The 12,581-nt window shown below is 56.1% G+C and overlaps 1 protein-coding gene across 1 annotated transcript in view; it reads left to right on the forward strand.

Moving 5' to 3' along the window:
- Nucleotides 1–11,122, forward strand: part of HCN4 (hyperpolarization activated cyclic nucleotide gated potassium channel 4) — a 41,974-nt gene extending 30,852 nt beyond the window's left edge. Inside the window, exons 3-8 of the mRNA XM_081291076.1 lie at nucleotides 252–413; nucleotides 2,595–2,813; nucleotides 5,692–5,838; nucleotides 5,931–6,171; nucleotides 6,873–7,037; nucleotides 7,152–11,122. Coding sequence (XP_081147202.1) covers nucleotides 252–413; nucleotides 2,595–2,813; nucleotides 5,692–5,838; nucleotides 5,931–6,171; nucleotides 6,873–7,037; nucleotides 7,152–8,620 — 2,403 coding nt within the window. The 3' untranslated portion in view covers nucleotides 8,621–11,122. The remainder of the gene's footprint in view (nucleotides 1–251; nucleotides 414–2,594; nucleotides 2,814–5,691; nucleotides 5,839–5,930; nucleotides 6,172–6,872; nucleotides 7,038–7,151) is intronic.
- The last annotated feature ends 1,459 nt before the right edge of the window (nucleotides 11,123–12,581 follow it).

Raw genomic sequence — 12,581 nt, forward strand, 5'->3', positions numbered from 1 at the left:
ATGGCTGCACCTCCTGTGGGAGGTGCCCGTATCTGCATGGATGCCCAGAGCATCCCTCTAAGACCCACACCTGCAGCCTGCGTCTTCTAGTGCCCTCCCTCCCCGGCCCCAGCCTGATCTCCTGCTGAGCAGGTGCTCTGCGTTGAAAGTGGAGATAGTGCCTACAGTTGCTCAGGATCTGGCCAGGAGGGGGTCACCACTCCTCCTGTCCTCTCACCTAACTCTGCCAACATCTCCACCTCTGCTGGCAGATCTTCCACATGACCTACGACCTGGCCAGCGCCGTGGTGCGCATTGTGAACCTCATCGGCATGATGCTCCTGCTCTGCCATTGGGATGGCTGTCTGCAGTTCCTGGTGCCCATGCTGCAGGACTTTCCCGACGACTGCTGGGTGTCCATCAACCACATGGTGGTGAGTGCACCCAGAAGGCCCTCGCTCTGGGCTGGGGGTTCCTTCTCTAGAGGTCCAAACGGTAGAGAGGATTGATAGCTCAGAACTCCTGAATCCCGGCACGTGACTGCCCGAAGGGCACATGTCCATATTCATTCCAGGCCGAGCTTTGCTCAGTCCAGGAATCTGCTCCCAGGGCTCTTGGCTGAGGGCTGTTACCACCACCTTCTTACAGCCTCACCTGTTGCGGGGAGCTCTGATATTTGGCCTAATTTTACCCAAGGAGACTAAACCTAGGTGACCTCCTGTTCTATCAGTGTGACAAAGCTGGGCTGAGGGTTCCCACCCTCTTACTTCTGGCCCCTAGAAGCTGAGCCCGGGAAAACAGAAGCCTGCAAGGGCACTACTGTGTCACACATGTACCACCAGATTGTACAGTGTGACTTTCTGCTCCAGGGGCAGAGCTGGGCTGTCACCGTTCCCCAGTGGATACATGGGTGGCATCTTGAGCACAGAGGACAGAGAGGACAGAGCCTGCCCCCTCCTCTAGCCTTGTGGGTGGGTGAGAGAAGTTGGACTTGGGGCCTTGGAAGCCCTAGGGGAGAGTCCCCCAGCCCTGCTGTGCATGGGAAGGGCTCCTGCAGGGCGGGGACGGTACCTGTGAGCCCTTCTCTGGCTCTGTTGAGCTCCTGCTTTCCTATACTCCCTCCCAGATTGTTTGGTTTGGCCTGAAAGCAGATCCCCAGGGCACCAGTGGAGGAAAAACTGGCTTTGAAAGAGGTGAAAGAGACCCTGAGGCATCTTTCAGCATCAAATAGGCCTTTACAAAACAGCTTTTTGATGAGCTAAGTGTAAATGAATTGGCCATATGGGTTGAATTTCCTGGTCCCCAGAGGCTCAGCAGTGAAGGCCAGCCAGAAGCCCAGACTAGAGCACCTAGGGGCTGCCCTTGTTCCCCAAGGCAGGTGGGGGGGATGACACAGGACACAGGACACCCTTCCACCTCTGGGGACCAACCCTGTCCATCCTGCCCTCATCTGGATTGAGCCCCCAGGCCCCAGGAACGAGCCTGGCTCCACCTAGGATGGTCTGCATGACTGGAACATGGAGGCTCTGTGGCTCTATGCTTTACTTCTTTCAGGGACTGGGGACATCCTGGTGCCTGCAGAAGTGCTTAGAGCTCTGTGAGTTGTGTCCTGGGTGGGTTTCTGCGTTGTTACTAACATCTCCACCTTGTGAGAGAGGCACTGCGAGAGGGCTATGGCTGGGGTTCTGGCAGCCCCCTTGTTTGGGGCAGGTTCCTCTGTGTGGAGATGACAAGCCCACACACGCACTAAATTTGTGATGGTCCTTCAGAGCCCAGTGTTCCCCCACTGAGCCTTCCCTGAGAAACTGACTGGCTTTGGAGACAAAAATAGCCAGGAGGGTTGGGGCTGCAGCTCAGTGGCAGAGCGCTTGCCTATCATGTGTGAGGCACTGGGTTCGATCCTTAGCACCACTAAAGATAAATAAAATAAAGGTCCATCAATGACTTAAAAAAAAATAGCCAGGAGCCTTGCTCCCTGCCTCCCTTCTCCTGCCCCACACACCGTGTTCCAGAGAGTCACCTTTTGGGGCATTGGGAAGAGAACTGGTGGCCGCTGCCCTGTGGGTACTGGCCGGTATTCTGTAGGAAGCCAGTTAACTTGGCAGCTTTAATTTTTGCTCACCCAAAAGGAGGACAGTCTGCTACAGCCATCCCCCCAGGGAAAGCATATTGGTTTTATAATTGAGGTCAGTGGGGAAATGGGCTTCACTTGACAGCTGATTAGAGGTGGGGGATGGAGTTATTTCAGCAAGGGAAGGACAGCAGGGTGGCTCAGCCTGGAGCCTGTTGCTACTCAACCAGGAGGCTCCAGGGCAACCCTCAGGGCTGAGGTCAGACCAAGGCTAGGCCAGCTCCCAGCCCTTTGATGGGTCTTCCAGTCTGACCCCTGCCCTCCACTGGAAGAGGATAGCCTAAACGGAGGATCCACTGACACCATAGTCCTGGCCTCTCTGCCACTCACCTAAAGCCTTCGTCTGTCAGCAAGATGGGAACCTGGGGCTCAGCCATTGGGGAGGAGTTAGGTAGAGGGAGACAAGGCAGCAGGGAATGTCCTAGGTGCCCCTGAGATGGGCCTTCCCCCTCACTGGTCCACGCCCATTTGTGTCTGTCCACAGAACAACTCGTGGGGGAAGCAGTACTCATATGCCCTCTTCAAGGCCATGAGCCACATGCTGTGCATTGGATATGGACGGCAGGCGCCCATGGGCATGTCTGACGTCTGGCTCACCATGCTCAGCATGATTGTGGGTGCCACCTGCTACGCCATGTTCATCGGCCATGCCACTGCTCTCATCCAGTCCCTGGACTCCTCCCGGCGCCAGTACCAGGAGAAGGTAGGTTGGAGAGCCACGTCCACCCAGGGCTCTCTCAGGAGGACCTGCCCACTGGTCCTTTGTATGAGGGAGCACATGTAGCCAGCCCTCAAATGTCTAGTGTGAGCGACAGAGCAGGGGTCACCTCCTGAATGAGAACTGCTTCCCTCCCTGGATTTAAACTTATAAATGTCTCACTATCTGTACCTTCCATGCCTTCCCTGTCCCGTAGCTGGGGGCCTGTCTCTCTGCACTGAGGCATCAGCGCTCTGGGTGTTGTTGAATCCAGTGGGTCTTTTGGGGCCTCATCTTGCTTGGCCTCCTGGTATTTGCAGACTCCTGCTCCTTCTTGGCCTTGCTTGGTTTCCATGACTGCGCGCTCTTGGCTTCCTCCTACCTCTCTGACCAGTCCTACTTGCTCGCCTTTGCTGGCTTCTCTTCTCAGCCGTCACATGGTGGCTGGGCCCTAAGCTCTTTGATTCTCTGCCTCAGTTCCTAGGTGTTCCCGTTCGAGCACCCCCACCCCCGCGTGCTCTGTGTCCATCAGTGGGGCCCAGTTATATAATCAGCTCCACCTCATTGTCAGCCCTGAAGTGTTCATTGGATGCCTCCCTGGATACCTCGACCTCATCACATCCAAAATCAGAACAACCTCCCCGGCCCCCTTCACTCCCAGCGGCCACTCTTCCCATATGTGTTCTCTATTAATGGACACGAGGAGCACAGATGCCCAGCCAGAAACCAGGAGCCATGCTTGCCATCTCTGTCACTAACACCCACCTCAAAGCTGTGTCTCCCTTCTCTTCCTCCCAGCCGGCCTCTGTCCACCCTCACTGCCAGCTTCTGCCTCTCCCCAGGTCACCACAGCAGCTTCAACCACAGCAGCTGAGCTGTGGCCTGGAGTCGGGTTGCCTTGGGTCTCCCCTAGCTTCTTCATTGATGAGTTCTGGGAGCACGGGCAGGTTCCCTCTCATCAGGTTAAGCCCTGACCTTTATCACCGGATTGGTGGATTCCGACTGTATGATGGGAGAGTATGTGGAGTGCTGTCCTAGGGTTTGTGAGGAGTAATGCAAGTCAAGCCCGCAGCACCGCATTCGCACAGAGCACAGAGCAGGCCATTCAATATTCATTAGCTAAGCAGGCTCCTCTCTGCCCTCTGTTCTACCCATCACACGGTATTTTAAAAATATATCAGTCTGATTGTATTGTTCCTCTGACTGCTGTCTCCTGGTGGGGTGACGGTCAGATGGCAGCCATTCAGATGTGGAGGCCCAGGTCCTGTGACACTAAGAGGAGAGCTTGGGAGAGCCTGCAGAGCTGGGGTGGGTAGGAGAGCTCACTCCAGGGAGGCAGAAGAAGGTGGAAGAGAATTCTAGGTCAGTTGTCAGGGTGCGCATGAGCAAAGGTGAGTGGCAGGATGGTAAAGAAATTGGTCTGGTTAGAACAGAGGGTTCTGGGTTGGGAATTCGTGGGCTAGGGAGGGGAGGTACAACAGGAATCAGGTGATAAAGGTCAGGGCTTAACCCAGGTCCAGTTAAGGATTAATCTGAGGCCACCATCAGGGCCTAGCCTGTGACCAGGGTTGGGCTCAGTATGTGACAACGTCAGGCTTGGTGTGTGGTTAGGGTCAGAACTCAGTCTGAGATGAGTTTGGAAGTTCTTTCTGGGACCAGAATCAGGGATTGATTTAGAAAATGCATCAGGGTTTATAAATAGGGCCAGTGTCAAGCTGCATTGTAACTTCCCATTTGAGACTTTTTCCTAGGCTAATAGCTCTCTGAGTTTTTCTGATTCACCCATGAATCTCTCTTAAATGTCTTCCCTACCCACTATCCCCCTAGATCACTTCACCAACCTTTGGGTTCCTGCCCACTGTTCCCTCCTCTCTGTTCACTGTAGGGGGAGTCTCTACAACACAGCTCCAAAAGTGCCAGCTGCCTGTGCCCCCACAGCCAGCCAGGAAGTCACTCCCCCACTGGGGCTTTGCACAACTTAGAGAGACAACTTAGGGCAGGTCGACTGGAAGAGCTTGGAGAACATCACCCCTTGGTCTTCAGTTGCCCATTGATATCTCTGTGGAACACTAATATTTGAGAACTGGCTCCCCTTTTCTGATTGTTCCTGGGGCTATTGGGACTAACCTTCCTTCCCAGGTGGGAAAAATCTGTGTTAGTGCCTAATCAATACCTCCTGTCTTCTACTCTTGAGGACTCCACCCTCCACCCAAAATGCAGGGGCAGTTGGAGCAAGGTTCACCTGGCACTGCCAGGAGGGGCAGGATCATTCCTTATTTGGTTCAAGCCCCAGGGACTTAGGTTCACAAAGCTCTTGCACTTGAACTTCTGTTTGAAGGTCCTGCTCCACCTTGTGTTTCCCTTGGGCTGGAGCTACTGAGGCCACCATTACAGACATACCCTAAAAAGGGCCAGGCCTCCTTGCCTCTGCCTCTAGCCCTTCTGACCTGCTGCAGTCCTGTCCTGATGACTGTGCCCATTTGTCACTACTTGCAGGAGACAGCTCCTCCTCTTCCAGAGTCAGTGTCTTGTTTGTACTGTAGAAATGACAGACATTCAGAAGAAACTTGATTACCCTTCTGGGCAGTTGGTATCCTCTAACTGGACGTTGGACAGTCCCTGTTCCCCCCACCCCTTCTCCACATCTCTATAGTATGGAACACAAGAACAGACACCAAGGGAGCCCCTTCCCCCATGCCCCATGCACTCCAAGAGTTGGAGTCAGGGCCATTGTTTTGGGCACAAGCATAGTCATACCCACACCAAGGACATTTAATCTCAAGGAACCAGGGTTGGCCAGAAAAGCCCCCAGGATTAGAGCCCGGCTCTGGTCATCAGCTGGGGGTGCCCGGAGGTGACACCCATCTCTTTCCCCCATCCTCAGTATAAGCAGGTGGAGCAGTACATGTCCTTCCACAAGCTCCCGCCCGACACCCGGCAGCGCATCCATGACTACTATGAGCACCGCTACCAAGGCAAGATGTTCGATGAGGAGAGCATCCTGGGCGAGCTGAGTGAGCCACTGCGGGAGGTGAGCCTGCAGGTGGCCTGGGCAGTGGGGGGAGCCCTGCCTTACTGGCAGGCATCGCCCCTCACCTCCTTCTCCCGTCCCAATCTGTGCAGGAGATCATCAACTTTAACTGCCGGAAACTGGTAGCCTCCATGCCACTGTTTGCCAATGCAGACCCCAACTTTGTGACCTCCATGCTGACCAAGCTCCGCTTTGAGGTCTTCCAGCCAGGGGACTACATCATCCGTGAGGGCACCATTGGCAAGAAGATGTACTTCATCCAGCATGGCGTGGTCAGTGTGCTCACCAAGGGCAACAAGGAGACCAAGCTGGCTGATGGCTCCTATTTTGGAGGTGAGGTGTCCACGGGGGTCTGGGGTAGCAGGGGCCACTAGGGAATAGGCTGGAGAGACTCTGGAGGACAGAGGCACTGTCATGGCCTCAGCCTGGAGGTGGGTGTCTTTGAACCCAGTATAGAGGTGTCTTAGTCCATTTGGGCTGACAAAGCACTACAACCTGGTGACTTAAGAAGAATGGAAATTTATTCCTCACAGCTCCAGAAGCTGGAGTGTGAGGCCAGGGTGCTAGCATGGTCAGGTTCTGGTAAGGGGCCTCTTCCTGGTTGCAGACTGCTGCCATTTCTACTTCCTCACAGGGTGGAAAGAGTGTGCTCTCTCTCTCTCTCTCTCTCTCTCTCTCTGGAGAGTACCATTTATGAGGACTCCTCTCTCATGACCTGGTCACTTCCAAAGCCCTGCCTCCAGATACCATCACATTGAGTTTAGGGTTTCAGCCTAGGGATTGTGGGATGACACAGATGATCAGCCCTTGCAGGGGATGGTCCCAGAGATGGTAAACAATCCCACATCCATTTGGTGGAGGGACTGTTATCCAGTATGATCACAGCCTGGGGCGGGGGGGGGGGTGGGTCTTGTGAGCCTGTGAAGCTTCTGCACCAAGCAGTGGGGGACCAAAGTCAGAGCAGGGAAGCCCCCACCCCCACCATGGCCTGGGAGGCTGTGCACACCCCACCCTGATTTCTGATATCCTGGCAGAGATCTGCTTGCTGACCCGGGGCCGGCGCACAGCCAGTGTGAGGGCCGACACCTACTGCCGCCTCTACTCACTGAGTGTGGACAACTTCAATGAAGTGCTGGAGGAGTACCCCATGATGCGGAGGGCTTTCGAGACTGTGGCGTTGGACCGCTTGGACCGTATAGGTGAGGGGACAGGCAGGAGGGAGGGAGGGCAGGAGGGTGGGAGGGCAGGTTCCCTCCTGCAACCTTGCCACCTTTCTGCTCTGCCTGAGCGCTTGCTCTTGCACTATGCCCTAGGCAAGAAGAACTCCATCCTCCTGCACAAGGTCCAGCATGACCTCAACTCCGGCGTCTTCAACTACCAGGAGAATGAGATCATCCAGCAGATCGTGCAACATGACCGTGAAATGGCCCACTGTGCGCATCGTGTCCAGGCCGGCGCCTCTGCCACCCCAACCCCCACTCCTGTCATCTGGACCCCGCTGATCCAGGCACCACTGCAGGCTGCCGCTGCCACCACGTCTGTGGCCATAGCTCTCACCCACCACCCTCGCCTGCCTGCTGCCATCTTCCGTCCTCCCCCAGGACCCGGGCTGGGCAACCTCGGGGCTGGGCAGACGCCAAGGCACCTGAAGCGCCTGCAGTCCCTGATCCCTTCTGCTCTGGGCTCCGCCTCACCTGCCAGCAGCCCATCCCAGGTGGACACACCATCTTCATCTTCCTTCCACATCCAACAGCTGGCTGGATTCTCTGCACCCGCTGGACTGAGCCCTCTCCTGCCCTCGTCCAGCTCGTCCCCACCGCCAGGGGCCTGTGGCTCCCCACCAGCCCCCACACCGTCCACTGCTGCAGTCGCCTCCACCACAGCCGGGTTTGGTCACTTCCACAAGGCTCTGGGTGGCTCCCTGTCTTCGTCCGACTCCCCGCTGCTCACCCCACTGCAGTCAGGGGCCCGCTCCCCACAGGCTGCCCAGCCACCACCCCCACTGCCGGGGGCCCGGGGAGGCCTGGGACTCCTGGAGCACTTCCTGCCTCCTCCACCCTCATCCAGGTCCCCGTCATCTAGCCCTGGGCAGCTGGGCCAGCCTCCCGGGGATTTGTCCCCAGGTCTGGCCACTGGCCCACCAAGTACACCAGAGACACCCCCACGGCAGCCCGAGAGGCCATCCTTCATGGCAGGGGCCTCTGGAGGGGCTTCCCCTGTAGCTTTTACCCCCCAAGGAGGTCTCAGCCCCCCTGGCCAGAGCCCAGGCCCCCCAAGAACTTTCCCAAGTGCCCCACCCCGGGCCTCTGGCTCCCATGGTTCCTTGCTGCTGCCACCCGCCTCCAGTCCCCCACCACCCCAGGTTCCTCAGCGCAGGGGCACGCCACCCCTCACCCCAGGCCGCCTCACCCAGGACCTCAAGCTTATCTCAGCCTCTCAGCCAGCCCTCCCCCAGGATGGGGCACAGACTCTCCGCAGAGCGTCCCCGCACTCCTCAGGGGAGTCTGTGGCTGCCTTCCCGCTCTTCCCCAGGGCCGGGGGCAGCAGCGGGGGAAGCGGAAGCAGTGGAGGCCTTGGTCCTCCTGGGAGGCCACATGGTGCCGTCCCTGGCCAGCATGTCACTCTGCCTCGGAAGACATCCTCAGGTTCTTTGCCACCCCCTCTTTCATTGTTTGGGGCAAGAGCCACCTCTTCTGGGGGCCCCCCTCTGACTGCTGCACCCCAGAGGGAACCTGGGGCCAGGTCTGAGCCTGTGCGCTCCAAACTGCCGTCTAATCTATGAGCCGGGCCCCTCCCTCCCTCTCCTTTTTTCTCCCTTCTTTTCTTCCTTCAGGTTTAACTGTGATTAGGAGATATACCAATAACAATAATAATTATCATTTAAAAAAATCCCACACACACAACCCAGAAAAACAAAAGACAGCAGAAAATAACCAGGTATTCTTAGAGCTATAGATTTTTGGTCACTTGCTTTTATAGACTATTTTAATACTCAGCACTAGAGGGAATGAGGGAGGGACGGGGAGGGAGCCGGAGGGGAGCAGGCAAGGCCCAAAGGCAAAAGCCAGAGGAAGGCAGGTGGGTTCTCTGGGGTGGGACAGGGATGGGGGTGACCCATGTCTGGGGTTCCTAGAGCAGACCTGTCATTGTACTCATTTTAGAACAAGAGCTACCATCAGCCCCTTGGCTGTGAACTTGGAGCCCCACTCTGTTGGGGGTCGTCATATTCCCCCAGGAAGAGGCTGTCCTTGGGTGTGTTCCTGGGGAGGCTCAGACACTTGAGTCCTTGGGACAAATCGGGGCCGGGGCCCCAAGGGCCTTGCATTTTTTTCTACTGTTATCGTAGCAAGATATGTATATGAATATGTATATGTATATGTATGTAAGATGTGTATATGTATAGCTATGTAGCGCTCTGTAGAGCCATGTAGATAGCCACTCACATGTGTGCACACATGTGTGCAATCTAGTTTAACCCTATGTTGCCAGGACACCCAGGTCACCTTACATCCAGCAATCCGCCGTGGCCCGCAGGCTGGGCACCGCAGGGTCTGGGGATGTACTCTCTCCAGTCCTCAGGGAAGAGGACCCCCAGGACCTCGCAGCAGACCCTTCTTTCCCCATCTCTGGGCCCAAATCCAGTCCTAGCCTGACCTCTCACCACTGGGAAGCAGAAGACTTGGGGCTGAACCTCGCCCTTCCCAGGGCCTCAAGCACACCGTCACCTCCGTGGCCCTCAGTGTTCCCAGCTAAACAAGGGAGGTGAGGGAGCTTCTGTTTATTGAGTCTGCTCTGTGCCAAGCACTGGTTTTGCACTTTACACACATTAACTCCTTCAGTCTCACAAAGACCGTGAGGTAGGTACTTTGATTCTCCCCATTTCACAGATGAGGAAAATGAGTTCTTGGTAATTTTTCCAGAATCATGTAAGCAGGAGCAGCTGGGCTGGGACTAATGAGATGTAGGTCTGTGCCCACCCAAGGCCAGAGCCTATCAGAAAAGTGTGTGGCGAGGGGCTGAATTAGATGGCCCCAAGCCTGGTGCACAGGGAAGACACCAGAGTCTGGCCACAATCAGGCTTAGGTTCTAATACTAGCCCTGCCACTTAGCTTTGGGACCTTGGGCAAATTATCTGACCTTTCTGAATCTGTTACCTCATTTGTAAAATGAGAATGATTATGGTACTGCCTCACAAGGATCTATGAGAACCAGATAAGAAAAAGAATATATGTGAAATGCCCAGCCCGGTGCCTGGCATACAGCATAGTAGGTGCTCAATAAATCACGTTTCTTCTGCCCCCTCCTCATGTGCCCAGCCCATTACTCCAGCGAGCTGTGGTGAGAACCCAGGAGCTTTGCTTGAGGACTCCAAGTCTTAAAAAATCTCAGGACTCAGGAGGTGGCCAAGGGAGATGTGTGGACAGTGGTAGCTTGGGCCAGGCCTTGAGATGTAGGAGGAATTGGAGAGAGGGAGGAAGGCAGGGGGCATGGAGTGGCAGGTGTGGGCCAGAGCACTTGGGGGGCGATTACCAAGGCAGATGTGGAGCTGGGCTTCGGGAGGAGACTCACGGGCTGCAGGGCAGAGGCAGGGCCTTGGATGGCAGGCCACGAGGCTGAGTTGTACTTGGCTCTGAAGGCAACTAGAGGCCACAAGCAGGTTCAGGGGGGACGGGCACAAAGTGAAAGCGGCTGAGGTACCCCAAGGTTCAACTGTCCTCTCCAATAGGACACTGGCAGAGCCAAGGGCAGAGGCAGGTGTGGCCATAAGACCTGCATGAGGACTGCTTGTCCACGCAGAGCTCTCCATGCTCCAAGCCAGAGGGTAGGCAAGATCAGGTTGCCCTGTGCTGTTCTGGGACAATAGACAGGCTGAGTTAGTGGCCTGTAGATGGTGTCAGGGAACTGGAGGCAATATTCCAGGAGAGAAGGGGCCAAGGTCCTGGGATCCTAGGTGAAGACTAGCAACCGTTGGCCCGAGTTTCCACAGAGCTGGAAAGGCCTCTTAGGACCCAGAGAGTTCTTAGAACTGATAGGATCTAAGCTTCAACCTGAGTTCTACAAGCCCCCCACCTTCGTGCTCCCCCAAGGAAGGCAGCTCAGAGGAGGCAGCAGGCCTGGAAGGGGCAGGAGTGGAGTGGGAGGGTCCAGGGCACATGGGGTGAGGAGCCCCTTGAGGCCGGGCCTGGCCTAGCCACCCTCTTCTTGACTCACACCACCATTTTATAAACTCTGACCCAGCTGGCCTCTCTGGGGAGACTTTCGAGAGGCCAGGTCATCAGTGGGCCCTCCCATCCCTAATCCCCACAAGCAATTTTCAAATCTTCCACTTTTAAAACAGAAAACGGTAAATGCACCGTGTTGTATATTTTATTTAAATAAAAAAATTCCAGCAAATGCTGCCTTTTTCTAGGGGACAGGGTCGGGGTTGGGTGAGGTTAATGGGAAATCCTGGAGTCTTAGAAGCCCAGCTGTGCAGGGGTTTGGAACACACATGGGCGTGTGTACAAACCTTCACTCTCAAGCCCATTGGGTCGAGCTCTGTGCCCAGAGGTGTGCATGGGAGTATATAAGGCCCAACACAGGTGTGTACCTGCAGGTGGGTCATTAAGTCTGCATCTTTGCTACTGCAGGGGGAGGCAGAGCTGGGGGAAGTGTAGACCCTGACTCAGATCCTTCCCGACTGCCAAGACTCCAAGGTCCTAGGTGGTAGTAAACATGCTAGAAGCTGAGAAGGGAGATTCCATCTTTGCCTGATCAGGCAGGGCCCTCAGAAGAGTTGGAGGGAAGCTGGGGACCTGAGGTGGCAGGCTGGGGGGAAGGCATCATGGGGGTGGCTGAGGATGGGGGCACAGTGCTGGACCTCTGTGTGGCTCAGGCAGACTGGGTAGAGGTGCCAGAGCTGGGGCCCAGTTGGAAGGAGGTGTGGCACCGTCTTTCCCCCTCCAGTGCCAGTGGTGGTTGGGGGCTGCTGGGTCTGGTCCCCTCCACCAACCCTGCAGCAGACGGTCCCTACAGGCCCTCATACCTCACTGTGTGGGGAAGGCCTGAGGCTGGGAAAGCCGAGTCCCCCGGGGCTCCCGGTGGTGCAGGGAGTGCCTTCTTGCCTGTAGGAGAAGGGGAAAGTCCTCCAGAAAGGGCAGGGATCCCGGTGGCCAGCCGTTCCCCATCATTGCTTGCTGAGGCCGTTTCCGTGGCAACCAGCCTGGGAGTCCCGTTGCGTTGCTAAGGAGGCAGCTCAGCAGGGCCTGGCGTCCCCATGACAACTGCCCCCTGTGGCCAGGCAGTGGTGCTTCCTTTGGGACCGAAGGCACAACACAGGGACAGGCCCAGGTGCTGCCAGGCAATCTGTGCTTAGACAGCTGCCGCCACCTCTGGGTAACTGGCCTCGAGCTGGGGAAATCTTTTCAGCTGGACAGCCACTGTAGGAAGCCTGGGGGAGGGGGCTGTTCCTGGGGTTCACTGGGGATTCCAACCAAACCGCTAAGTCGGTGGCTATATCAGTCACTATCTTCCCTGTTCCCTACCCCAGAAGGACACTCAGTAAGTGCCTACTGCATTCTAGATACTGAGTGTTTTCCTGTTACCTTATTCCATCCCCCCCAAAATCCTATAAGGTCAGAATGAGCCCCAATCACAGTGAGCCAAGGACTCTGAAGCTCAGATGGGGCAGGAACTCATCTTACCCCCGTCAGCTAGAATGGAAGGAGCCAGGGTGCACGCTCAGGGCCCCGAGACTCAAACCT

Source organism: Spermophilus citellus, assembly GCF_964194105.1.
Source record: "Spermophilus citellus genome assembly, chromosome: 4".
NCBI classification, from domain to species: domain Eukaryota; kingdom Metazoa; phylum Chordata; class Mammalia; order Rodentia; family Sciuridae; genus Spermophilus; species Spermophilus citellus.